At 34.4% G+C, this 27,198-nt stretch overlaps 2 protein-coding genes across 3 annotated transcripts in view; both read right to left on the bottom strand.

Annotated features, from left to right (window-relative positions):
- LOC129220056 (zinc finger CCHC domain-containing protein 24-like) overlaps window positions 1-5,218 on the bottom strand; it is a 35,736-nt gene extending 30,518 nt beyond the window's left edge. For both annotated transcript variants that reach the window (XM_054854397.1, XM_054854396.1), the window contains exon 1: window positions 5,089-5,218. In XM_054854397.1, the coding sequence (XP_054710372.1) occupies window positions 5,089-5,190 (102 nt within the window). In that variant the 5' untranslated portion in view covers window positions 5,191-5,218. The remainder of the gene's footprint in view (window positions 1-5,088) is intronic.
- Window positions 5,219-7,535: 2,317 nt separating this feature from the next.
- Window positions 7,536-21,318, bottom strand: LOC129220055 (microsomal triglyceride transfer protein large subunit-like). The gene is made up of 5 exons (XM_054854395.1): window positions 21,203-21,318; window positions 16,966-17,163; window positions 12,362-12,516; window positions 10,554-10,724; window positions 7,536-7,733 (listed from the first exon to the last, which is right to left on the bottom strand). Exons 1-5 carry the CDS (start codon window positions 21,287-21,289, stop codon window positions 7,589-7,591), a joined length of 756 nt encoding a protein of 251 aa, XP_054710370.1. The 5' UTR covers window positions 21,290-21,318; the 3' UTR covers window positions 7,536-7,588.
- Window positions 21,319-27,198: the final 5,880 nt, after the last annotated feature.

The following is a 27,198-nucleotide window of genomic DNA, read 5'->3' as shown; positions in this document are numbered from 1 at the left end:
AGACTTAGATTATTATGACTTAACTTACATTTTAAACAGTATTTATAAAGTAAGTAAAATTGCACTCTCCCTCTAAGTAAAAAGATTCATTTAATCAAAAAACTCAGATAATTGAAATTTATTCAATTTGCGATAGTATTTATTTTTTTTTTCTCTCTCTTAAAAAGAATTTTAAAAAAGAGAGAGAGAGAAAAAAGAGAAAAAAAACTATGTTTTTTAGAATTTCTCAAAAAGCCAATTAATCTACTAAGAACATAAATATTATGCACAAATAATACTTTAAATGTGGACACAAATCATAACGAGTAGATCGTTCTGTTAGCGCGAATGGGGGGGGGGGGAGTTTTTCCCCTTTGCTTTAGGTTCTAATTTGTTAAATTAATCGTCAATTATTATAAGTGTTATAGTTTAATGTATAGCTTGTTTAGCCTATATTTTCATTCATATACTTGCCCAAATGGTTTTCAATCCAAAATAGTGAATTTAGACACATTTTCAGCACCCTAGTGACAGCTGTACTATTTGTATTTAATGTTCGTTTTTTTTCCTTTTCTGTTCTCTCATCAGAAAAGGACATTCGCTTTTCTCTTCATTTTCATTGAACTATTCAAAAGAGATAAAGTCATGAATTTTTAGTTTTAAGATTTTGGAAGATGTGTTGTTACTATATAAAGTCCTCCCAAAACTGGGGGGTCTTGCCCCTATGCCCCCCTATAAATCCACCCATGCCCTTCTGAACTATTCAAAAAAGAAAAAAAATTATAATAACTTTTTTATTTTAATTTTTGGAAGATGTGTTGTTACTACATAAAGTCCTCCCAAAACTGGGGGGGGCATTGCCCCCCTCTGCCCCTCCATAAATCCGCCCATGATTGTAAATAAAACGTGAAACGTTTAAAAGAGATGCGGCATTAAAAAATATTTGTATTTCAAGCTCTACAGAACTAAAATAAACTAAAATTTAAATCATGAGTAGGAACGCGTAAACCGCAAGTATTGAAAGGGGTTTGATTACTGTCTCTACGCAGAATCAGCTGTTAAAAAGCCCTCCCATCCGCAAATTTTTTTCTCCCACTCCAATCAATGACCTTGAAGTGCCCTGTGCTCCACAAAAACCTTCATGAGGCATCCCCAACTATCCTCGCCAGCCCGCAGGGAAGATTCCGAATTCTTACAAGCATGTGCCTAAAAGCGGAAAATCACGTGAAAATACGGGGGCCGTCTCCACGCTACATTTGTCGTAAAACACATTTTATATTAAAAAGGGGGGACCCTAATACTTAAATTTTGTTTTTCCATCATGTCAGTGTGTGTGTGGGAGGGGGGGGGGGCTATACAGACTCATTCTATATTAAAAACTCGTTTTTTGCTGGTGATTGCATCACATATCACACAAACACAAATAATTCAACAAAATTGGTTGAGACAAAGGAAAAACTTTAAAATCCGTACGTTTTGTCCAGCCTGCTCAGAAAACTAGACGTTATGTCCTAGCTGTCCAAAAATGTGGACGTTCTGTCCTTGGAACTTTTGTCCGTCGGACATTGTGTCCGTTGGACGTTATGTCCGTCGGACGTTATGTCCCTCGGATGTTTTGTCCGCTGGACGTGTTGGTCATGGATGTTATGACCGTGGACGTTATGGATCTGGACGTTGTGTCCGGTTCCCCAAAAAAGACCACCTCATCAGAGAATTCCCAGAAGACCTGTAGGCGTTTTCCTAACCTTTCTCAATCGGAACAGAAGATAAGGATAATGTCGTACGCTCCTTAGGGGATAAACTAGGGGCCATCAGTAAACACACGTGTTTTACCGAAATCAGCTGAACGCTTTACCTTGAGACACGTGTCAAAGAGAAGTTGATGACAATGCTTCGACTCTTACGTTTTTTTGAGAAGGAGCACTTGTCGTGGGAAAGGGAAAAAAAAAAATCTGGGTCGAATTGATTTCAGATCCGTGTATTTGAAGAACAAAATTTTTCTCCACAAGGATTAGGTTAACTATTTTTTTTCTTTTTCCGAGACTTTCGCGGATAATCCGCTCGTGGATAATCGAGAGTTTACTGTACTTCAAACAATAAGATTTACACTTAATGTTATTTATAAAAATCAAAACATTGAAAATAACTAAAGCATCTGGTGGACAAAAATATTGTTTCGGCTCTCTTGAAAAGAGCCAATTTTCACATTCGGTAGTTCAGCATAGTGCCGACGATATTACGCCGAAAAAACAAACCTATTAAGTATCAAAGTAAAGTTTATCTTGTGTAAGGTTTTTATTTTTTTTTTCAATCAACTAATACCTAAATCTTTTATTTTTCAAATTTTTTGAAGCATTCATAATTTAAAAATGCATAACCATTAGTTTCAAACTTTTTATTGAACATGCCAGTTGAAATCTGTCATACTTTCAAATTTTAAGTTTTAATTCACTTTCCAGACTAAGGGGGGGGGGGGGGAGGAATGTAAATTCAAAGTCTTACCACAAAATTTATCTACATGGACCATTTTTGCAATCTGCGGAGTCGAGTCGGTGGTGTAAGAGAGAGAGAGAGAGAGGCATCTGATACATACAGCAATACTTTAATTTTTGTTGATCGTGTTTTAATGTGTTTTTCCTGATGTCCTGTGTTGGATTGACCTTAAGCGGGGAAATCTTATCAAGAAAGTGACACATATGACTCCCTTTTAAGTGGAGTACAAAATATTCCCAATTGTAGGGAGCCCGGGGATTTCTTACCCGGAGGAAATTTTGAAAAATAAATATAAAATTCTGCATTTTGAAGCCTTATAAGATGTAGTTGGAACTACAAAAATATCAGGACAGAAATAGGCAAACAAAACTTTTTTTTAAGTTATAAACTCTTTTAAAAATTAAGATAATACACAGTAAAAATTGTTTTTGATTCGGAAAACCAATGACAGCTGTCGACAGAGAGAAACAGCGTCTGAAACGAAAAGACAACTCATTGCTTCTTGCTCACATTGGCTTTCGATACAATTAGTTTTTAAATCACCCCTCCAACTCACCGACAAACAATTCAACTCCGACTCCTTTACCTTAAAATCAGTTCGACTCCAACTCTCACCCCGACCCCGCAATCACTGGCAGTGTTACAGGCATTGAGGGAAAATGACTCCGACTCTTGGAATTTTTAACCTACAAATCCCGACTCAGACTCTTTGTCTCCAAAATCTGTCCGACTCTGACTGCGCAGCACTGCTTTTTTACACTATTTTAGTACTTGAAAAAAAGCGTATTAAAAAAAGAGAATATAGCTTGCAAAAAAAAAAAAAAAAACTTAAACAAGATTGAGTCTGGTATCAGTCTGTAAGTTGGTTTGATCGATCTCGAAGGAGCAATGTTGACTTTTGAGTTGGACTTGGTCCGGTCTGGGCTAAGCGCAGCTTTTACTTTAAGTTAGAAACATCAGTTTCGACTACATGATAACATCTGAAAAAAATAAATTTGGAAGCAAAATGTATGTTTTCAATTGCTTTTAACACATGATTTATTTATTTATTTAATTTTGCCTTTTCCAAAAGGTTCGCCCCTCCCCCTCCCCCAGACATTTTTCTCAAAAAGAACCCAAACCCGATGCATTACCAACCCGACGTTTAATAATCCAATGATTGTTTGGTTGTGCCAAGCCCGATGTTTAGTAAATCATTCTCATTTCTTCTTCATTCCCAACAAAACTATTATGCAGCCTACAAACAAGATCAATATAAGTTTTTGAGAAAAATGTATTTAAAATGTTAAACATCTTTGCTTTTATTATTTTAGTCCAAAGAATCTTTTTCCTGCATTTAGCATTTGCCGACAAGACATCATTACACTAAAAAATTAAATCTACTTTAGTACACTTCCTTGTATGAGGTAAAAGGATAGTTTACTCATCGATATGTTTTGTTGCAGAATAATCCAACAAAAATCAGAAAAGTTGTAAATAACTATAGTAATAACTTACTTGTAACTTCTGAGTGAAAATAAAGTACTCTAAAACAAATCAATGAGTGCGTTTGCGTCTGCACACTTGACATGCTGCTGAAGAGCTGTTTAGCGAATGTAATAGAAAAGCAAAAATCTCCGAAGCATGTTTTTTCTCCGATGACAACCCCCTCCCCTCCCCTCTCGTCTCGTCCTGGCTATTGTCATTCGGTACGTATTTGTCTCGTAACCCGATGACGACGCCTTAGGTCTGACCGGTAATCACCACTACATTCTGCAGGGACGGGGATGGTACTCTTTTAGTCTAAGTGGACACCCTGAGGTCAAAACCAGCTCATCGACACCCTGCATCGACAAACAGAAATTTCAAGGATCAAAACACACCATTTCCCCCGAAGCAATAGCTATATTTTGTCACCATCTGGACGACGCTATACGGACTCGGGCTAACCTTGCCTCAAAGGGGATTGATTTTTTGTTTCCTTTATATATATATATATATATATATATATATATTTTCGAGTTCATATATGAGAAAATTTTTATCATTTACGATAAACGCCAAAGCAAACAGATTCCCCGACGAAATACTAAATTTTCCCCGACGGGGGGGCAAGACGTTTCCGACAGGGGGGCAATTGCCCCCCCTGCCCCTCCCTTGGAGCCACGTCTGGGGCTGGTCAGCAAGGATAAGGAAGCTCTATTCGCATACAGTGTTAACACAACAATCTTGATGCCGCATAGAAATTTATATTTGTAAGAAGTTATCCCAACCAATCATACAAAACGTTAAAACCTGAATTTAAACCAACCCATTCATTTTCAGTGAATGATGAAATGAGACGGGCCTAAATGATGAGTAATTGAAACAAGATTAATATGCTTGGGCAATAATTGTGGTATAATTTATTTCCATCCGGTTTGAATTTTTTATGAATTAGTGCTTCTGAAAAAGAAATGAATTATTGCTCACTTCAAAAGAAACCAGGATACGCTTCCGGCACAATTCCAAATCGTGAAAAAATATATATATTTTAAAATATTGAAGAGTTGAAACCAACTTCGCAAAAAAAAAGACTAACCTAAAAGATTAGCGGTGTGGAAATAGGATGCGCATGCAGGAAGAGGGGTCTCCCACCTGGTCAGCGGACTGGGGCTGGTCAGCTAGGGTCAGGTACACCCAATTGAGCAACTGCGTCGGCTGATAAACCGAAGCATCCAAGGAGGCAAGGGATGTCATGTCTCGTCTCCGTCCAACACTCTCTCTCTCTCTCTCTTGCTGAGGAAGATGAAAAGAAACTGCTGGCACGAATTTCGCCCAATCGAGGAGAGCGTTTGGCTGCTGATATAAATACTTCACTCGTCAACGGGTCTTTTGGGCCTTTTTTTTCTCTTCTCACACGCGAGCGTTTAATTTTTTTTTCTTCTGTTCATATTATTTGAAGGAGGTTTTTAGCCTTGATGATGCCTCGCGTTGTTCTGTGGTTTCGCAGAGTGTGGCAGATGGGAGACATACATGCCAAGACACATGTGTATCTGAACTGCTAGGGGTTTTGTTTTTTGTGTTACTTTTGACGTGTGTCATTGCCAGTGTTCTATCGTTTGACAAAAAGTTTAATCTAGCCTCTTCCTCATTTTTTGACAGTTAAAAAAAAGAAATTCGTTTCTTTAAAACTCTTGAAAATGTACAGTAAAAAGCATTGGAATCTCTGTCACTTACACTTATTACGTTCAAACTGCTATTTTTCTAAAAATTTGCTGCGGATTTTACGATGGAATTCGCCTTAAAATCTACTGCATTTCAGTAAACATTGCTGTAAATATTTTAATGAAGTAGGATTTTGCGGTAAAATGCACTGAAACTTGCGTTGTCTGTGAAGACCGTGAAATCTAAAGTAATTGTAAAATTACTGCGCATTTTACTAAAGAATAAGCTAAAATTTTAAGATTTTACGACAAAAGTACAAGCATCCACTTTTCCTGAAAAATTATATTTTACTGTGAAATTATTGTGCAGTTTATGCTAAAATTTGCAGTAAAATCTTTTGCAGTTCGGTAAATGGTACTAAAAATTTTTTAGCTACTGATATCAATACTTCAATCATCAACGGATCTTTTCTTTTGCTACTCACACACGAGAATGTGATTTCTTTCTTCTGTTGATACGTAAGTTGATCAAAAAATATTGATCATAATCATATTACAGATAAATTAAAAGATCAAGGCACAGAAATCTAATTAAGTACATGCAAGGGGATAGGTGAAGAATGAATCATTAAAGTTAAGGGTCATGATATCAGTAGAAAAACATTGACAGTCATCTAAATACATGTAGTTTCAGTAAGTTACCGCCCCATAGCCAAGGCTAAGGCAGAAATACTCGTCTGGTCAGTGCTAATTCTATATTAGCTACCAGCTAAAAATGCGTTGTTATGGGTAAAAAGTGGGATAATGTAATGTTTTTCGATCAGAAATTTTTTAATTAGGATGGACTAGATGGTTTGTGCTACTTCTGGTACGATCTCTGTGAAGGAAATAAAATCTCAAAGCGTACATTAGGAGGCGACTGAGTAATGGTCTAAGGAAGTTTTGCAACGGACGGAAACTATACCACTATTTTTTATGCAGAATGAATTCTGAAAGTAATGTTAATGCACTTGGCAATACTTTTTTAGCCAAACTCACCGTTAACTACGAGTTTAAACTATTATTTCAGCAGGATAATGGCAAATTACATGTTTCTCAAACCTCAAAAATATTACCCTATGCTTATTTCGTGAAATTACTGTACCGGTCGGACAAAGGTTCTATCAAAGTTTAAGGGAAACTTAGTGGGGCATTCTGACTCGCGAAGTGAGATAAATGGTATTCAATATCGAAACAAGCAAAAACTCACTTTCTCCATCGAAACATTTTTGAGAATGTTCTTCAACTTCTATGACATCAGGACTGATAAAAGTGATTTTAAAATTTTAAAAAAGGGGGACATTACTGATTAACTAGTGCAAAGTGTTTTTCAGGTCCTTTAGTGCTCGTTGTCATTATATTTTGTCCAGTTTTAACAAAGACATTTTTTTTTTAATCACGGCAAAACATTTATATTTCGTGATTTCAAATGTTCTGCATTCAACAAGTCATTTTGTGTATAAATTTCACTGAATTAGTTCAGAAATAATTTTTTTCTTTGCCATTTTTCTGCTGTCCTTATAATTCTGACCAGTACTGTACGCATTATGATCATATACGTATATTGAAGAAAAATTTTTATTTCAATTAATGTCTTCTAAAAATATTATGTAACAAAATTGGGAGCATTTGATCATTGATGCATGTTTAAGAAATATGTAATATTCAGAAATCAATGAGTTGACTGAAAAAAAAAAAAATACACAAAAGGAGAAAGAAACGCTATTTTGACAATTTTATCCATCATATTATTTTTCTTTTTATAACTTATTGCATGGCAATAAGTTTAACTTATTTCAAAATTATTTAAAAACCTTACTTGCACCTCATTATTTTTTTCTGTTTTGTTTAATTCATGTCTCATGCTATGAAATTAAATAACAACTAAAAATTTTCAAATGCAGGTGATTTATTTACAAAACAGGATGATGTTCAAAACAAAAACCACACTTTTATTCAGAGTTCATCTCTTTGCACTGTTCATTGTTCCTTGGGTACAGAACGAAAGATTTTCCTGGAATAAACCTCTTTCTTTTCTTGGTTCTTTTTACCAGAAACTTTGAGCCCGTAATCTGCGTACTTCTCTGAAAATCATGCCTAAAAGTAAATTAAAAAAATATTAATCTTAGAATGTTGTCACAGAATATTTATCTCTTAAAAAAACGTATTTTATTTATGTTAATATATTTAATGTCTATTTTTACTAATTTAACAGAAATATCTCCTCTAGAACGCCAATATATATCAACTTTAGCTATTTAGACTATGCGTAGAACAAGGTGTTTATAAAGTCTTGCACATTTGAAGCCACTTATTATCAAAGCAAAACAAGAAGTTTTTAATTAATGACAAACTAATGATGCATGGTTGCAATAAATGGTTGATTTACAATAAGTTGGTCTTGAGTTACATTTTTAGTATCATGTGCCTTTTTTGAAAAGTTATTGCACATGCCCGCCTGAAGTACACGTAGACACACACGCTGTTGTGATTGAAGTTGAAGTTATTATTTTTTTGAGTCGGAGTTAAAGTTCGAATTTCGGTTGAAGTTAAAGTCTTTTTCATAATTGTATAGGTCCACCACGCACTGTTTAAAAAACATCATTCAGGAGAAACTACTTCAATTTAAATATAACTATTTTTTTACTTTAATCCTTATCTGAAAATGCTTTCTTCCCGAAGTTAATACGCGTGCAACTTTCGTAGTTCTGAGAAAATTTAAACGATATTCAACTTAGAACAAAGCACTAACGCAGCCAGAACTTTCCTTCCGGAATGTGCTAGAGAGAGCAGCAAATGGTTTTGTTTTTAAATGAAAACTAGCAAAAATACCCGGCGTTGCCTGGGTCAGTAATAATTAAGAGAAACAATCGTTACTTGCCCATGCTTTCTGTTTTAAGCGAAAGAATTTAAAACAAACCTTTTTGACGTGATTAAAAATCGAGCTTCTTCCTTACTCATTAAACTAAAATAGCAATAAGTATAAAGAACAAAATAGTATTCAATTAGAAACGAAAGCACGACATTTAAGCATATACAAATTTGAAGAATTTCCGAAATATGAAATTGAACTTTACATATTTAAAAAGATTTACTGTTAGTACTTTTTTTTTAATCTAAAACCTTCTCTTGTATGGCTATTGATGTACGAACTGTTTTAAAAAATGTAGCCGCCCGTGTTCCCCTTACACTTGCTTTAGTTATTTTGGGAAATTTCAATTTTTGTGGGCACTTGGTGCGGTTTAAAATCTTACCAAATTTGCGAGAATCATTTTGGGACACTTTCGATAATACTCCCCCTCCTTACTAATTTTTATTATAGAAATATTGTTGCCAGATGCTGAGATACTTTTGGTCAAAATAAAATGGCGCTAAACGGTTACATCCGAAATGTTTCCAAAATAAGTAGTAAAATTTGGCGATTGTTTGAAATCGTGCAAAAAGAAAAATTAATGGAAGTTTTTGTGCGGTTTATGGATTTGCCTAATTTAGTTGTTGAATTATTTTACACAGTATTTTTTTTTTAAGTATCTTTGATTGGCGATATTTTGTTTATATGGTGAAAGCTGAGAAACATTATTACGTAGACTTTGGGCTCAAAAACAGCGACAGTGGAAAAAACTGCCAAATGCATCAGCTACTGAAATCTTTCTGAAAAAAATCTGGCGACATTTCTGCTGGTTGGTTGGATATAGTGAGCAAGTGTCCAATCAGCATAAATAATAATAATAAACCATTAATTACATAAGTTCCGTTTAAAAGTAGCGGATCAGCCAAATCCATTTATTTTTAGCCAATCTTGTGGAAAAACGTTACTTTAAGATTTGACTTGAGAAAAACCTCAAAAAGTCAGACGAAACGCAAAAATATTCAACAATACAACAATTCTTGGGAGTTGAGATGACACACTAAATAATGGCTTGGGTTGATGAAAGCCTTCGAACAGGGAACAAAAAAGCTCATAACTTGTTTTTTATACAACTTAGAAACTTCGAACAGATGCTATCTTCAGCAGAAAAATTGGCACTTTCGATGGACATATAATGTTAATATGTGCACGTTTTTTTCCAGCCCCATATTGGGGCATTTATGCGAAAATTGGGACTAAAATTGAAATAAAAAGGGAACTATCCATCGGATTTTTTTCGAACTGGTCTATAAACCTTCCCAGCACCAAACTGAACAAACGGTGAAAGTTTCAGCCAAATCTGCCGGGTAGTTTCTGAGATCTTAGGGAACAAATTTACCAAACTCCATTTTTATATATATAGATTATTTATTTCAGAGACGTTTTTCCTTATTTATTTTTTTATTTTCTAAAGTTTATTTTCTTTCGTTTTTTTTTTTAGTTTTTTGGTAACGAAGGAAAAGTAAAATCCGAGGCGTTGTATTTTTAGATAAAAGAGTAACAACAACCTTTTTTTTTTTTTTTTTTTGATAAAATGTATTTGTTTTGATGTACTTTTCGTATTAAATACTTTTAATTTTCTTCTTCTTTTTTATTTCTTTGCTTAATTATTTTTTGAAAACGATTAAAGAATATTTTGTGGATAGACATTAGTTGCTTTTGCATTACTTATAGGTGATGCTACTTCGCTTGTTTGTTTATTTATTTGTTACGTATCTATTTCATCAGTTTTCTTTTTTTTTTTTTTTTTCAAATGATAAACAGCGTTTATTTTTAGGAAAACAGTTTCAAATGTTGAACAGGTGAAGTTGACATAATTTTCAATCTTGGCTAATTAAAAGAATATAGATTAAATGCTAGAAAACCGATGTTTAGTTCTCTCTTGTTGAAAAGCTCGTTTAGTTCTGACCGAAACTTCTTGTTACTGTGAGACGCCGAGAAAAATTTCTGCATGTAAAAATCCCTGAGAAACTCTTACTTTTGAAATCACAAGGTTAAAATGATCTTACCTGATGGTAATGTCTGGATGATTCATTTGGAGGCACATTTTGAAGGGAGAATCGGAGAAATCCAAATCAGTATTGAAGTCAATGGCTGAATCCCCAGTAAATTGGAAGCCTGCTCTTGTGCTTGCCACTCCAGAATCTATTTTCGCTACACTTCTGACGAATAAGGCACCCCTATAAAAACAATATAAAACAGTCATTGTTAGATGAATACTTTATACGGTAAGCTTGAAGTATAGTGCATAAAAAAGTAATAATTAGTGCAACTTAAGACAAAAATTAACCGATTTGTCCTCCCATTGTCTTTCATATGGCGTTTAGTTGTGCTCAAAATAAATATGTGTAATTGCCTAAGGGTCATTTTAGTTTGAAAATATTGTGCTTTTGGCGCCAAAAATAATTATTTATATGTTTCTACATATACTGCATCTTTTCTTCCGCAAGCACTTGCGAAAAAAAGCATTTTAACGAGTATGGTAACCAAAAATACTAAATATGGGACAAAAGTGTGACTTAAAAATATAGGGGAGGATGGTCAAAAGCGAGTGAGTTTTTGAAGAACGCTCGAATATTATAGTTTTTGGATTTTAATCGCAACAATTTCGGTTTTATTTCTTAGCAGGGTTCTTGAACTTCAAAATAAACAGTGTTTTTTGTATTATTTCAAACCCAATATTTATTTATTATCCAACTTTACAAACTTTTGAAAAACCCGTTTTGCCCTACCAGAGAGCCCAAAGCGGGTAAGCTTAACTAATTTTGATTTGATACATTTGCCAATCAAATATGAAGTTATAAATGATTTAAAATGGGAACCGGACATAACGTTCAGATCCAAAACGTCCATGGACATAACGTCCAGGTCCAAAACGTCCGAGGGACTAGAATAGTTGACTAGCTACCTGCCATTACATAAGAAAATATAAAACAGTTGTACTTATCCAATTTAAAGTCAGCACATTTGTTTATAAAACATAAAGAAATAACTGATTAAATTAATAGACTAATTAATTTCCATCCTGAAAAAAAACTTTTTAAAGTTATACTTATCCTATTGAAATAGAAAATCGAAGTCAGCACACGATTCAAGACATTTTAAATAAATATATGATTAAATCCTATACCCACTTTGCCCGACTCGCTTTGCACAAAGGCACGTTTTTTTTATTTCAATAATTATAACCTTAAATTAATAATTAAAAAACAACGGAATGACCATCGTAGTTTATAGGTGGATAGTGTCAGAATAAGTTAATATTATTGACAATAAAAAAAAAAAGCTGGTCTTCGACTAATCACAAGTTACAAAACTTCATTCTTTTTTTAAATGTACCATTTTTTTAAATTTATTTATTTTTTTAAAGCCTTGTTGCGCCATGCCGCTTCACTGCTGCTTCGCTGGGACTGAAAATAACTCGGGAGTGTTCGGGTAAACACGACATACGTATTCATCGCCGCTAACACACCATGGGGGGGGGGGCATACGAAGACCTACCCCGCTTTAGGCCACCCTTCCCTATATAATTCATCGTGGAATTGAAGTAAAAATATTCAATCTTAATTGTGAAGAATTAAGTGCACATTTTTACCATTATTTTCCGTCACTTGTGAGGTTTTATTCTATCTGAATACCAATTAAAACATAAAATAAATATGAAAAAAAGCAATAAAATACCTTGATGTTTAATGCTAAAAGAAAGATCTTGATTTATCTTTCCCTCCGAAGTTCATGCAGTGGTAATAGTAATAATATCCAAGAAGCTGGGGGAAGATAATAAACCCTAAAACTATTATTAATATAATTCACTTACGCATTTTTAACTTGAGACTGTGAGTTTCTACTCCAAAGCGATATCTGTACGGACGCAGACAAATCTGTGGAAAGAACAGCTCGTGTCTCCAACCGAACAATCATACCATTGCTCAAAACTATCACATTTTCATCGTCACTTAAAAGAAATATCCCCTGAAAATGACACAAAATGCCTTTGAATGCATAAATCATTAACAGTAAATTTTATGTGATTAAAATGTTGAATTAGTTTTTCAATTTTACAGTCAGCACAGTCGAACTCGCTTGAAATGAGCGAAAAGGGATCGCGATATTTGCTCGTTATAACAGGGTGCGCGCAAAAAACGGGTTCGTGAAAAAAAAAATCATAAAAATCCAAATATACTTGCTTGTTATGAATTTTTATTTTTGTACAGTACCAAAGAAGTTACTGTCCGACCATCACGAGAAAAGCCACCTCCGAAATGTCTGCGCCTGTCTACTGCTATAGTAATGAGGCGTGTCTCATTTTTTCCAAGGGAAGCTTAACGTTGGAAAAACCCGTACACCCGCGCAAAGGCGAGCAGACGAGTGGCGAAATGGCGCCAAAAATCCTTCCTGCTAACCCTTGCAGAAAATGAACGAAGTCCGTTTATATGGCAGTAGACGGACTTAGACTTGACGGCGGGAGCTTTTCTCGTGAAAGACAGATAGTATTTAATATATGCTTTGAACTGTCTTACTGTCTCTTCCTTGCCTTACTGTTTTCCGAAAAATGCTCATCAACAGTTTTCCAACTAACCATTTGCCAACGAAGGGCCAACGATGTGTTACAGTGCCTTACAATTTCAAAACGATGGCCCATCAAAATATTCACGGTTGGCTTAACAATGCCCAGAAACTGTAGGGCCATCGTTCGTTGCCAACCCACCATTCTCCACCGGTTTTAGCCGTTAGCCATCGTTGGACAACTATCTCCTCACCGTGCGAGCTACTTGGGCAGCTTGATACTCTGCACATCTGTCGTTATCATTGCCGCTTTATGATTTTTTTCACCTGCCTTAGTATTAAATAGAACTACAATAACCACGGAAGTCTCTCGGAAGTGGTAACGTCGGTAGCAACTAATCAACAAAAAGTGTTCAAAAATGCTCCCCTACTTCACAAATTAAAAGAAAAGTACAGTCATCACTTGTTCACAGGGATTTTAACTCTTAACTAACTTTCAGTTTCGGTTCCATCTTTAACTTCGGAAAGGTAAAGGAATTTTTCAAAGAAAAGATAAACTGAGTTGGAAGTCAAAAGAAATTTTACGTAACCCAAAATATTGTCGTTGTAAAATTTTTAATTTTGCTCTGCGTATACGCCTCAAGGTCTTAAAAATATCCAAACAATTGTGTAACATTTGAGTTTCTAAGCACTTTATAGCACATTTTCTATATAAAATGCAATGAAATTTCGTCTTGGGGGAAATAGAGTGATCGGGTACGCACCAAGCTCGTGAGTACTTGACTGGCGCTAGAAAAATATGTCTTCGTCACAAAGTCCTACAAATTTCCATTGCAAATTAATGACTCAAAATCAGAAATTTGTCGACTCTGAGTCAAAATGTGAAATTTTGATAGATGGTGCATAATGGATGAACAGTTAGAATAAAAATCATACAGTTACCAATAAAAAAAATCTCGTATTCCATGTTGACGTAATATGTGTGTCACTAAAATCTGACTACAAAAAATGTGAATTTAAGAAGTCTCAACATGCAACGTGCATATACGCAGGTTTTTTTTTTTTTTTCATTTTTCAGAAATAGTATTATTTCAACGTTGTTTATTTATTCATTTATTTTGTCAAGGTTATGGTTTCCATGATGAGTTTTTATACGGTTTTATGATTATGTGGGCGAGTATGTATGTAACGGCGAGTAATTTTTTGTTGAAATCATATGAAAACTTAGCACTTTTTCATTTAATTCACAGTGTTTCCTTCTTTACATTAATTCTACTTTTCTGCAGTTTAAATACTTTTTTGAATACTCCCAAACAGACGCATTATTTTATAAACAATTTTTCGAATAAATTTACACTTATTTTTCATTCATTAGTAGCATGCGTTGAGTGTAATTTTTAAAATTAGCAATCGCCTTTACAGTTGTTCAACTGTTTCTGTTAGTCTTTGCATTTCTTATCAAATATAACGTAATTCATTCTGCTACTACAAAAGAACAGAACATGAAGTATTGCGATTCTTTACCCTGGATTGCTTTTCGCTTCCAACAATAATGAAAAGCTACTTCATCGAGCAAAGCAGACATTAGTACTTTGTTTCTACCGAAACAATTAACAAAGCCCATCAGAACAAAATAGTATGCTGACTACTTTTGAGGCTTGAAATGCCTCATTGGAGTTAAATAATGAATGGTTGTTCACGATAAACAATTACGCTTTGTTTTAATCGGTGTTAAAAGCTACTACGCAGACATATTTTTATCCTAAAACACCTTTTCGGGCGTAAAAGCATGCGTTAAAAATATCAATAATAAGCAGAGATACATGAAATACACCGCCAGCTCAGTCAATTCCAGCCGATGACTGCAGTTTCGTGCTTATTAGCACTCATCGGCCCGGCATAGGAAAGTGACTGAGCTGAAGATGGAAAACCTCTGAAGGAAGCCAAGAGTGCCAAACTGGTAGCTAATTCAGAATTAGCACTGACCAGACGAGTGACCAAAGCAATGGTTCGGTTCAACTCGAATATTGAAGACAAGGCAGGTATATTCAGTAAGCTTCGGTCACTCATCTGGTCAGTGCTAATTCTGAATTAGCTACCAGTTTGTTTGGCACTCTTGGTTTCCTTATGAGGTTTTCCACCTGCAGCTCAGGCAATCCTATGCTAGGCTGAAGAATAAGCACGAAACTGCAGTCCTCGACTGGAATTGACTGAGCTGGCGGTGTATTTCATGTATTTCTGCCTTAGCCCTGGCTATAGGGCGGTAACTTACTGAATAAGCAAAGAGTTTTACAAACTAAATGAATATAATGTGTCACACCTATCTTCCACTTCTACTTATTATAAAGAAAAATTGTGTCTGTGTTTGGATTATCCAAGCGAATTAATTCATCTCACTTAGTAGCATAATTTGGTAGCAAAATGTTAGCTGGGAAAAAAACCTTGAGTCGCACATCTAGAAACCTGGGGAATAAGATTTCGCATAGAAAGATTTTTTTTTTTTTTGTTATATATTCGGTCTTTTGACCTGTAGCATTGTTTCTGATGGTATGTACAAAAAAGAGATGGCATAGAATAAATACGAAAAAGAAATGACGTAGAACATACTACTTCTGACGTTGAACATATACAGGAAAAAATATATTTTGGTATTATTTTTAGACATTTTAAGCAACTCAAAAGAATTTGCTATCACCACATATTACTTCTGACGTAGAACAGAAGCAAAATATAGTTCTCGTGATACCACTTTTAATGTATTTTGAACAGTTGAAAATATTATTCATTGTCGTCTACAGGTAAAATTAAAGCCTTTTCGGTAAGATAATAGATAGATATAAAGATAACGCTATTAATAAAACTTTTCAAAAAATGGAAGCGAGTTCCAAGGCTCAGAACATATTTTACTTTATTTTTTAAATTAAAACAAGAACGGATAAATAATCAGTTAAAAAAAAAGGAAAGAAAAGAAAAAACAAGTTTTTCCGTTTTTCCTTAGACCCGTTAGCTATCAAAGATAACGAATTAAACTGTGGTTAGATTTAAAGGTCATCAAAATTTCAAATATCCAAGTTCCGTACGAAAGAAACACAAGCAAACCACCTTTGATAAAATTGGTTATAGAATAAACATTTTTTTTTACCAATTACAGTAGACCCTCGTTTTACGCGGGTTTATTTTACGCAGTTTCGATTATACGCGGTTTAAGATTTGACACCTTTATTCTATTTTACGCGGATGAGTTCCAATTTTACACGGATGTGGCAATGCAAACAGATAAAATTCTCCCCTCTTTCGAAAACCAAACTCCTAAAGATTTCAGATTACGCGTAATTAACTGCATTTTGGCGTGCTAATAATCGAGCTTAGGCCACTGGAGACATTTTATGCGATTGGTTCTAGAGCTCTTTCCAGAAGAAAATTTATTTAACTCACACCGTTCAGAACTCACTGGGGGAAGAGCTTTTAGGAGTGAAAAAGGACAAAACCAACCAGGATACCGACGGCGGTGACGCACAACCAAAAACGTACACATTGATAATTTTGAGCTATTCCTAGATAATAGAAATGATCTTTGTGATCATCGATGCGCTAATGCTCGGCAAAGAATTACAGAGAAAAAATTTTAATGACTGCCAAAAGACTATCATAGCGAGCTCCTTTTTACAGAACACGAAAGTAATTTATGTTTTCTTTATGCATGTTGTGCATAAAAGTCGATATAAGTACACATTAAACTTATTACACAATTAGTCATCACTAAAATGAAGTATTTTTTATCTATGGAACCAAACCCCTATTTTAACACTAGTATTAGGTCTCAGTTTACGCGGTTTCGATTTACGCGGCATTCCCGCGGCATTTAAAGATTTAAAATGTGAAAAACCTCAATATTTGGTTAAAGCGTAATATTACCTGCAACGCTGGCGTTGGTTCACTTGCTGTACCAGACCAAGCATGGCTCATTAGCTCTGAAGTACTACTGAAGAAGATGTACGGTCGAAGCGAAGATCCAAGCAAAGTTAGTTCCATACCAGCGGACGGACTTTGATCGCTATCGTCATCCGAAGAGCTACCTGCAAATGAAGCGAGCCCTTCTGCAAACATGCCTACCTAGAAAATGTTTATGTAAACACATTAAAGTAGAGAGACTTATTATTTTACCGGTAGCGTATATTATAGGGTGCTAAAAAATAACTTGGACAAACATGATACATTATAATTTTAATGCTAACGGAAATATTACGGCTAAGTTTCAAAATGAATATGAATACAGTGAAATCCCGTTACAACGAATTTCAAGGGACCGCAAATTTTGTTCGTTGTAACGGGAATTTCGTTGTAATGGAATTCAAATAATGTAATGGCTGTTATATAGGACTGAAAATTTAGTTTGTTGAAACGGAAATTTTGTTGTATTGGTATTCCTTGTAACGGAATTTCACTGTACATTGTTTCGTCTAATACACTATATGACTAAAAGTATTGAGACACTTTCAAAAATTCACATTTTACGGATTTCTCGAGAAATAAAAGACTAATTGCTCTGTAATTTTTTTCACACAAAAGGTATACTCCAACCGTCATTTTCCAACAAAAATTAAGTCTACCATTCATTTAGGGGGACGAGCAACAAATTGAAAAAGTAAAAAAAGATTTTTGATCATTTTTCATTGTAAATAGCTGGGAATAAGCTATAAATTTCAGAAATAAGTTAAAAACCTATTTAGAATTTGTTTTTATATTTTCGTGAAAGTATCTCTTATGCCCACGGAGATATAAACATTTCTTTCAAAAATGCAAATGTGTTTTGAAGGAATTTCGACTCATATCACGCAGAGTTTTCCGTCAAACGGTACTAAACTTTCAGAATATTTGACAGCATATTAGACAAACACAGTAATAAAATTTGAAGTTAAAATATTGACAATTCAATTAAATATGAACGTTTAAAGCCATCAACTTTTCACTGCGCATGCGCGAAAGATAGCAAATTATAACTTTAATAATCGAAAGCCCAGATATATCCTACATCCCATAAAAAAATTCCACCTTGATATCTCTAAAATCTAATCATAATCAGCGATCTAATGCGCCGAATTTTAATAATTCTTGCTAGACAACGAATCGTAAGGGATCGTTCGCAAATAATCCGTTCTTATCATGAATCACTCTGCAACGATAGTTGGAAAGCGTTGACAGTTTGCGAACGACCCCTTATTCGTCACCCATCCAAGAATTATAGAAATTCGGCTCATTAGAACGCTGATAACTTTTTTCATTTTAAAGATATTGAGGATATCTGAGTTTTGGATTATAAACGTCGTAAATTGCTATACTTCGCGCATTCGCAGTGAAAAATTGCTTTAAACGTTCAAATTTCATGAAATTTTCAATATTTTAACTTCAAATTTTATTACTGTGTTTGTCTAATATGCTGTCAAATATTCTGAAAGTTTAGTAATGTTTGACGAAAAACTCTGCGTAATATGAGCCGAAAACCTTCAAAAAAATGTGCCTTTTTGAAAGAAATGCTTATATCCTTGTGAGTATAAGAGATACTTTCACCGAAAATATAAAAATAAATTTTTGATAGATTTTTAACTTGTTTCTGAAATTTATAGCTTATTCCCAGCTATTTACAATGAAAAATGATCAAAAACCATTTTTTGTTTCCTCAATTTGTTTCTGGCCCCTAAATAAATAGCAGACTTATAATTGTTATTGGAAAATGACAGCTAGAGTATACTTTTCATGTGAAAAAAAACTACAGAGCAATTAGTCTTTTATTTCTCGAGAAATCCGTAAAAGTGGGAATTTTTGAAAGTGTCCCATTACGTTTGGTCATAAAGTGTATATTAAAATTTTTAAAGTGGCTACCTTTAGTCTTTACAGAGCTTTAAACATTAAAGGTCGCAACTCACTTATTGATATGTTATCCTCCTTGCATAAGGATGCCAAAGTTTTATGAGGCACACATCCTCATAAAACTTTCATAACCTCCTGACTCATAAACCTCCTGATGTTTAACACACATCCTTGTCTTCAAGATGAACTAAATAGAATAATCCAATGGGTTCAAATCTGGGGAATACGATGGACCTTCTTGAGCTCCAATGAAGTCCGTAAAATGTGTCTTGCACCAATCTTCTGTGCCGTTATATCTGTGTGCAGGTGCAGAGTCCTGATGGAAAATCCATCTTATCTTTCTGAAGAACTTTTGTGACCAAGGTAAGACAACATCTTCCAAAATAACTTTGGATATGTTTCTTGATTAATCATTATCCCTTAGTCAACAAAAACAAGTGGTGTTTTTCCACTTGCACATATCCCACCCCTATAGGGCTCGTTAACACCGTTAAAAATGCAAGAAGGTCTTGGAGACAAGGGTGTGTAACTAAACCTCATAAATCTTTGGCATCCCTAAAGAAATCCTTATGCAAGAATGGGATAAAATATCAGTAGTTCAGTTGCGGCTCATAGCTGAAAATTTTGGGACACGTTTAAAGCTCTATATTAAGGCTAAAGGTAGCCACTTTAAAAAATTAAAAATATATTAGACGAAATAATATATTTTCATATTTATTATGAAGTTTGGTGGTTAATATTTTCATTAGCATTAAAACTATGATGCATCATGTGTGTCCAAGTTATTCCTTGTCACCCTGTAAATGTTGATATTTGACAAGATTTACATCCGCCATATTTTCAGCTAAAATTGTACTTTCAAGTAATTATTGATGACTTCGTTTTGTTTGTGATGCCTCGAAGAAAGTATTGATAATTTTTCTGTTGAAAGTGTAGTAATGTACTGCACCCTATTCAGCAGCAATACTAACACAGCTGGCGTACAGTTTTATCGGTACTGTCCACATCTGATAAGTTGAGTTTCGCCGCCCGACCGATTAAACGATTCCATTTGTTGAAGTAGGGGAGAGGAAAAACGGCTTAAGAACTTGCGGATTTAGTTTGCAGTGTTATGGCCCATTTGGCGAAAAATATGATTCAGGTAAGAAGTAGCAAGCGGTACAGGATTTTCTCGCCAATAAACGGTTGCAATGGTAGCCCAACTCTGGGCCTAACTGTTCTTCTTACTGATTGCTCTCCCTTGAAAAAAATGGACTTGGTGAAGGCCATAGCTGAATTTCTCAGAGGTGAACAGTGGTTGAAACGGAATAATAGAAAATCCACTTTTCAACTGACGGTAAAAGCAGTAACTAAAATCAACTGATTATATTCAGTGTCTAAATACTTTTGAAAGTAAAAGATTTAGTTAAAATTTTGAGGGAAATCTGCCGAATAGTTTCCGTACTATTAGAAAATCCTAATAAACATTGTTTTTTTTTTTTTTTTTTACATAGAAATATGAAAATCCTTGTGTAGTGAGGAATTTGGGGCAAAGTGACATAGTGAAATATTTACTCTGCTTTTTGCAGCAGATATATATACATATATATATATATATATATATATATATATATATATATATATATATATATATATATATATATATATATATATATATATAATAGTAATATTTTAACTATGTAGTAACAAATGTAGTAGTGTCTATATTCCAGTCAAGAAAAAATCACCTCTGAAACTCAAAGAATATAGCAATACAAGCAATTTTCAAAAATTGATACTCGTAGTGTAATATTTTGTTGCAAGTCAAAAATTATTTTTTTTATTACTAAATGATAAAGTTTTATTATAAAAATTTTAAATATTAATGACACCTACTAATATTCAGCGCGGCATTTATTTGTTAAATATTATGCTTATTTGTATTTTAAATATTTTGTACAGTTAGTCATGTGCATACGGGGCAAGGTAAAGTAGTTCATTTCATTTACTCGTTCAATCTGTTGTCAAATCACTTACTTATTCATTTATTAATTATTTCATTTACATCGCTTCGTTTAATAATTTTCTTATTTATGCCTATGGGGAGTGCTAATAAACACGAAACTGCAGTCCTCGGATGGAATGAATGAGCTGGCGGTGTATTTCGTGTAAGATATTATAGAGTTATTTCTGGGATTAGATATCTTACTGTTGCTCTGAGGTGACTAGTAATGAACTACTTAGTACATTGAGATAACCAATTAGAGGAAGAATAATCTTAAAGGAGGTCAAGTTGTCACTTAACTGTAAGAAGGTTCGACATTCCTTCAGCAGATTCAATATTCACGTCAAAAACACTCCTCTTGAGAAGCCCTCCTTCGAGCATTTCCATTTCAATGCCGTACGTAATGTTGGTGCCCTCTGTAGCTGCAATGAACAATGTTTACTTTAAATTTAAAATCGGTTTCCAAGGTAACGAAAGCCAAGATTTTACTCGACGTAAAATCCCGGTTATCACAAATTTGCCATTTCAACTGCGCTTGCGCGCGGACTTAGCTGATTTCAAAAATCTTGCTAAAATTAATTACAAAAACTTTAAATTTGTGAATAAATATGAGATGGCAACAGATAAAAATTAGAAATTACAAAGCTTTGTCTGATTTAGTTTTTAGGTCTCAGTAAAGATTGAGTTTTGAGTCGGAATTATTATTGGATTCGGAGTCTGATTTTCCTATCAAAGGCCCTTTTCAGGGCCAAATTTTCAACCTCAGAAGAGCGTACTAGAATTGCAGCGTCACTTCTAATACAAAGCCAAACCATCAACCTAAATAAAAATGTATAATACTGCTGTTTACGCCTAACGTAAAATATCCGCAAAAGACGGACATCTGTACTCATGTTCCAATCGTTTTTGAAGTACACAATGTGTTTTACGTTTACGTTAAGTAAATAATTTCAAACCAATAAATATTGAAGTGTCATTTTCCCCTTTACGTTATAAATATTATCAGGTATTCATATCCGTAGTTTCATATAATATATCACGAAATCGCTGTGAAAATATTCTAATCGCATTCATTAATTTGTTGGGGCTCTAGCTCAGCATAAATATAAACAAGCAACACAAAATCTTAAAACAGAAAGTCCAAAAAACTAAGTCCGCGCGCAAGCGCAGTTGAAATGGCAAATAAGTGATAACCGGGATTTAACGTCTACTCAAGATTTTGGCTGCATGTTAACTGGTATCAATGTTACAATATTCATGCTCTACGAAACTGGATAAATTAAGTAGGGTCAGTTCAGTAAAAGGAAACATGAGGTAAAGGCTAACGAACTATGTTACGACCCCTGAGTTATTTTTTGTAGATAAACTGTTAGTGAGTGAATATACAGGGCGTTCCGTTTTAACCAGTAAGACTTTTATTTTCACATCTGTTAGTCCTAGATGTATACTTCCAACTGTAAACATGTTCAAAATCAGATGCAGTGATAAGATATTGAAAGTTTGAAATGACAATAAAAATATGTCGAATATACAAAATGTAACTTTTCATACGGGCCCCAGATCCCCTAACTTATGTTTAGGGAAATAATCTCCATTGAAAAATAATTACAATACAAAAAGGTTGAAATTAGTACGACCAATATTCACCGAGATTGAAACGCAGCGTTTTGTGACTTACACCACTTTACACTCGCCGTCAATAACACCTTTTGGGGGGAAATATAACGGTTAACTAGTGTTTAATTATATGTGTGCTTAGAGTAGTTTTAAAATTTTTCAAGGTTTTGTAGTGTGTTTTTGCGTATCATGGCTTAATATTTGCATTTATTTTTTTAATAGCAATGAAAAATATAAATACCTTGTTTTGCTTTCAATGACGACCTGTCATTCTGCTGAAAGGGCGATAAATTCCAATCGCATCTTCTGTATGGTCCCTTAAAATTTTGAACTGGAATCTCCTTTAGTTTTGGTTGCACAAATGTCGAGTTTTTTGTGTAAATAACAGTTTTTAATGGAGATAATTTCTCTAAATATTAGTTAGAGGACCTAGGGCTCGTATAAAAAGTTACATTTTGTATTTTTGACTCATTTTTATTTTCGCTTCAAACTTTCAATATCTTAACCCTGCATCTGAATTTGAACATTTTTGCAATTGGAAGTGTGCATCTAGGACCAACGGTTGCGAAAATAAAGGTCTTGCAGGTTAAAACGGAACACTCTGTATAGAAGTGGTTCTGCGTGTTTCTAAACAATTGCAAAGGCGTCACCATTGTTTGAAGATGACGACGAGAAAAAAACTTTGATTTTTGCTTTTAGTGGTCTTTCCTTTTCCTCTCTTGTTGCTCAACAAGTGTGAAGTTCAGTACTGCCGTGTGCAGGTAAACGGCAGTATCTGCAGAAATGAGCTTTCGAGATATTTGAAGAAATGTGTGACGGATTCAATATTAACCATGGTGGAAACCATCTTGGAATTATACGCTTTTTTCGCTCCTTTTTTTTTCATCGGAAACCAAATAGCAAGCTTGTACAATTAAGCTAAAGTGCTGATAGATGACAAAAATTGCAAAGAAATGAAAACTGAAAAATTTACAGTTACTGCCCTTTACCCGCACACGACGGAGTACACTCCCGATTGTCCTCGGAATTGGGTGGCACAGGTACCGCGGATAACGAAAATCGTGGATAAGGCGAAAAAAATTTTAAATGGAGGGGTAAGGAAGATAAAAATTTTCTTTTTCTTTAAAATGATACATAAAACGAGAAACAGTGGAAATAGGAACGGTATTAAAAATTATTGCTTATGTGTGCCAATGGCTTTAGAAGCTAAAACAATAGCTAAAACAATAACAGTATATGAAAAATGCACGTAAAAACTAAAAAAAGATAGCTCATTATTGCAAACGGATTACACACATACGCGAGCAAAGCGTTCAAACAGATTAACTGCAGCAGAGTAAACTAGGTTGCACCAAAAAAGACAGGAAAGAGAAGGAAAACTTTTTCAAGACTAGTCCAGCCACTCGTTTACGCGCATAAGTACTAACTTCAGTAAGTACGGTAGATCTAAAAATCAGTAAGTAGTGCTTATCTGAAGCAGTAACTAGTAGGGTCTGGTGGGGGAAAGTGGTCAATGGGGTAAAGTGGTCATACATCAAATAAATGGCTGTAACTTGGAAATAAATGCTCGAATAAGTATAATTTTTTTATTTTGGAGTAGGGAAGTTAGAAACTACATTTTCAATACAAAATTTTACAACTGCCAATATTTTATTCAGTAAAAAAAAATAATTTTGTGTGCATATGAAAAACTTAAAAATCTAAACAGCTCTTTTAACTTCTCAGGGAAATTTTGTTTAAGTGAATTTCGAACAAACTGACGGCACAGGAAGCTTCCTACATGTCTCAAGAACACTTACTCTTTAGCAGCTACCTGTATTTATTTTACATAATATTTTAGAGCAATTCAAGTAAGATGGGGTAAAGTGGTCATATAATTAGGCTTAACATAAATCCTTGCCCTACTGTCACTCAATCTTAACGTACAAAGCAGATATTAATTAAATATTCATTTCACTAAACATGTATTGTTTTTACAGTAAATGGTGTGAAATAAAGTTTAATTTACGAACACATGCGTGTGATACTACTATATCTGTACGTAAACACGTATAATAGTATATAGATGCACATGTCCGAATAAATACATTGCTTTACGTAAATACGTATATGAGCGCGCCGACACGTGTATATACTTGTATATACGTATACTATATATTTGTATACTAAAGTATATACGGGCATGGAGAAGCATAAATGTAACTACATGCATACATGAGTCTGTATGTGGGTATACATGTCGGCCCGAGTATATACTCGTATATGCGTGTGTACACGAGTATGAACTTGTAAACACGAGTGTAAACACGTGCTTTTACCTGTATATAAACGATTATACACCTGTATTTAGAGTTACAAGTATACTAAAAAAGGGCATTTACCTAATTGTACCAATAAATACCTACATGGGTGTCTACAAGAATATTTCTATATAGGTATATATTCGTCTATACACGTATATACTCGCTTATCTTTACAATTATTTTCTTTGCGCGTCTGTCTGTTTGTGCGTATCTAAACATATTTTCTATGCACTGGCAATGTCTTCCATGTCAATGCTAGTACCGTTGGATGCAGGACGTCCAGATTAAGCCATTCCGTTCGGTTTCACCCCTCTAAACCTTAAGGGGACGGATATCCGGGCGAAGAAACTTGAAATTAATAATTGTCAAACGCAGTCGGTTTCGAGTCACCGCAGGGGACGAACGGGGTTGGCGAGCGAAACGAGCAGGGGCAGAGCTGCCTACTCTATAGCATTAATTTCTGAGCGCTTCTGTCTGTGGCTGTAACCCAATCTCCTCCGGACTGGCAACGTCTACCAGGGCAATACTGGTTCTGCTGGATGTAGGAGATTCAGGGGAAGCCATTTCGCCCTGTCTCACCCCTCTTATACTTAGGTAACCGGAAATAAGGGGCCGGTTATTAAATCATCAAAAACATTAAAGGCATGAATTGTCACCCGCCGCTGGTGGGGAACGGGGTTGTCGAGCAGAACGAGCAGGGGGTGGAGCCTCATGAAATGCGTAACACGTAACAGGTAAATACTTGAACACCTACCTATATACTCGAGTATACACGCGCATAAAATCATCTGATATATCCATGAATATATAATCGTCAATACATACACTAGATGACACCTACATACAAGCATTTGATGACGTGCAGATACTAGTGTATACACCTAATTTACGTATATACAACTATATGTACGTATATACGTCCATACTGGTGTATACAAATACATATACGCATTAGACATATAAACATATATTCATGCATACTCGTGTATACCTGTATATGTACGTATGTACACTTATATGTACGTGATACTCGTACATGTACGTGTATACTCGTATATGTACGTGTACACTCGTATATTATCGTGTATATACGTATATTCTCGAGAGATATACATTCATGCACATGATGTTCGTCTATACAGGTATATATACGTCAATACGCGTAAATACTCGTTTATACTCTACCAAACACATTTCCACATGACACACATATTCGTGAAGACTCGTGTACGCACGTATATGCTCGGATATACACGTATATACTCGACTAGACATGTACAGAACTCGCATCTAATGCATAGATGCATATACTCATGTATATACTTGTATACTCATGTATGCACGTATGTACTCGTGTATACATACATATACTCATGTTTGTAAGTTTAATCATTATAAATAACCAAAATATATAAATAATATGGTTATTCATACTGGTTTTGCATCTTTTTTTAAGTATGACCACTTTACCCCATGCTATGACCACTTTCCCCCACCCCATGGGGTAAAGTGGTCATAAATACATAGGGAAAAGAAAGTGGTATAAAAGTACTTAAATAAATATTTTTCTTTCTAAAATTCAATGTATTGTGTTCTTTATTAACGTAATGTAAAATAACAACAAAAAAAGTTTAAATGTTTAAGGAATTTCCTTTATTTGTTTTCCACTTAAGTTAAAAAACCTTGATTTTATGACCACTTTACCCCACCAGACCCTATAGATCTAAAAATCAGGTTTTAACGTAATAAGAGTTCGGGCCTTTGAAGGTTTGATGTCATTGGAAGGGAGGGGGAAGAAATAAAAAGGGAATGTAAAGAACTAAATTTTGCAAATGTGTGCATAAATCTACTTTTAGTTAATCATCGCCATTTTTTTTTTTTTTATAAAGTGTGAAAGGCCGTGGATAATCCATTTAAAAGATTCAATTTAAGATGGTTTAAAAAGCATTTAAATTCTTTTCTGAGGCAATTTTCAGATACACAGTAATCATAGAATGAAAGGAATTAGCTCAATTTAAAATAAATTAGCTCCATTTAAAAGATTCAATTTAAGATGGATTAAAAAACATTTAAACACTTTTCAGGGGCAATTTTCAGATACACAATAATCATAGAATGAAAGGATCATCAGAATTCATAAAATTAGTTACGATAATTAAAAAATCATACTTACTCAATAATGGTCTCTTAAATGCAGACGACGATCCCTTTTGGGCTAAGGAATAATAATGCGAAATATCCTTCTCAGACAGCACTTTCTTCAGTTTTGATCTAGGCATTCAACAAAGCTAGTTTAGTTTGACTATAATAGTAACTTTACAAACGGTGTTCGTGAAATTATCATAAAAAATAAATATTTACTTGAGCAATATCCTC

Source organism: Uloborus diversus, chromosome 4, assembly GCF_026930045.1.
Source record: "Uloborus diversus isolate 005 chromosome 4, Udiv.v.3.1, whole genome shotgun sequence".
Classification (NCBI taxonomy): domain Eukaryota; kingdom Metazoa; phylum Arthropoda; class Arachnida; order Araneae; family Uloboridae; genus Uloborus; species Uloborus diversus.
The sequence above is the reverse complement of the archived record's forward strand: the minus strand, read 5'-3'. Positions and strand labels throughout refer to the sequence as shown.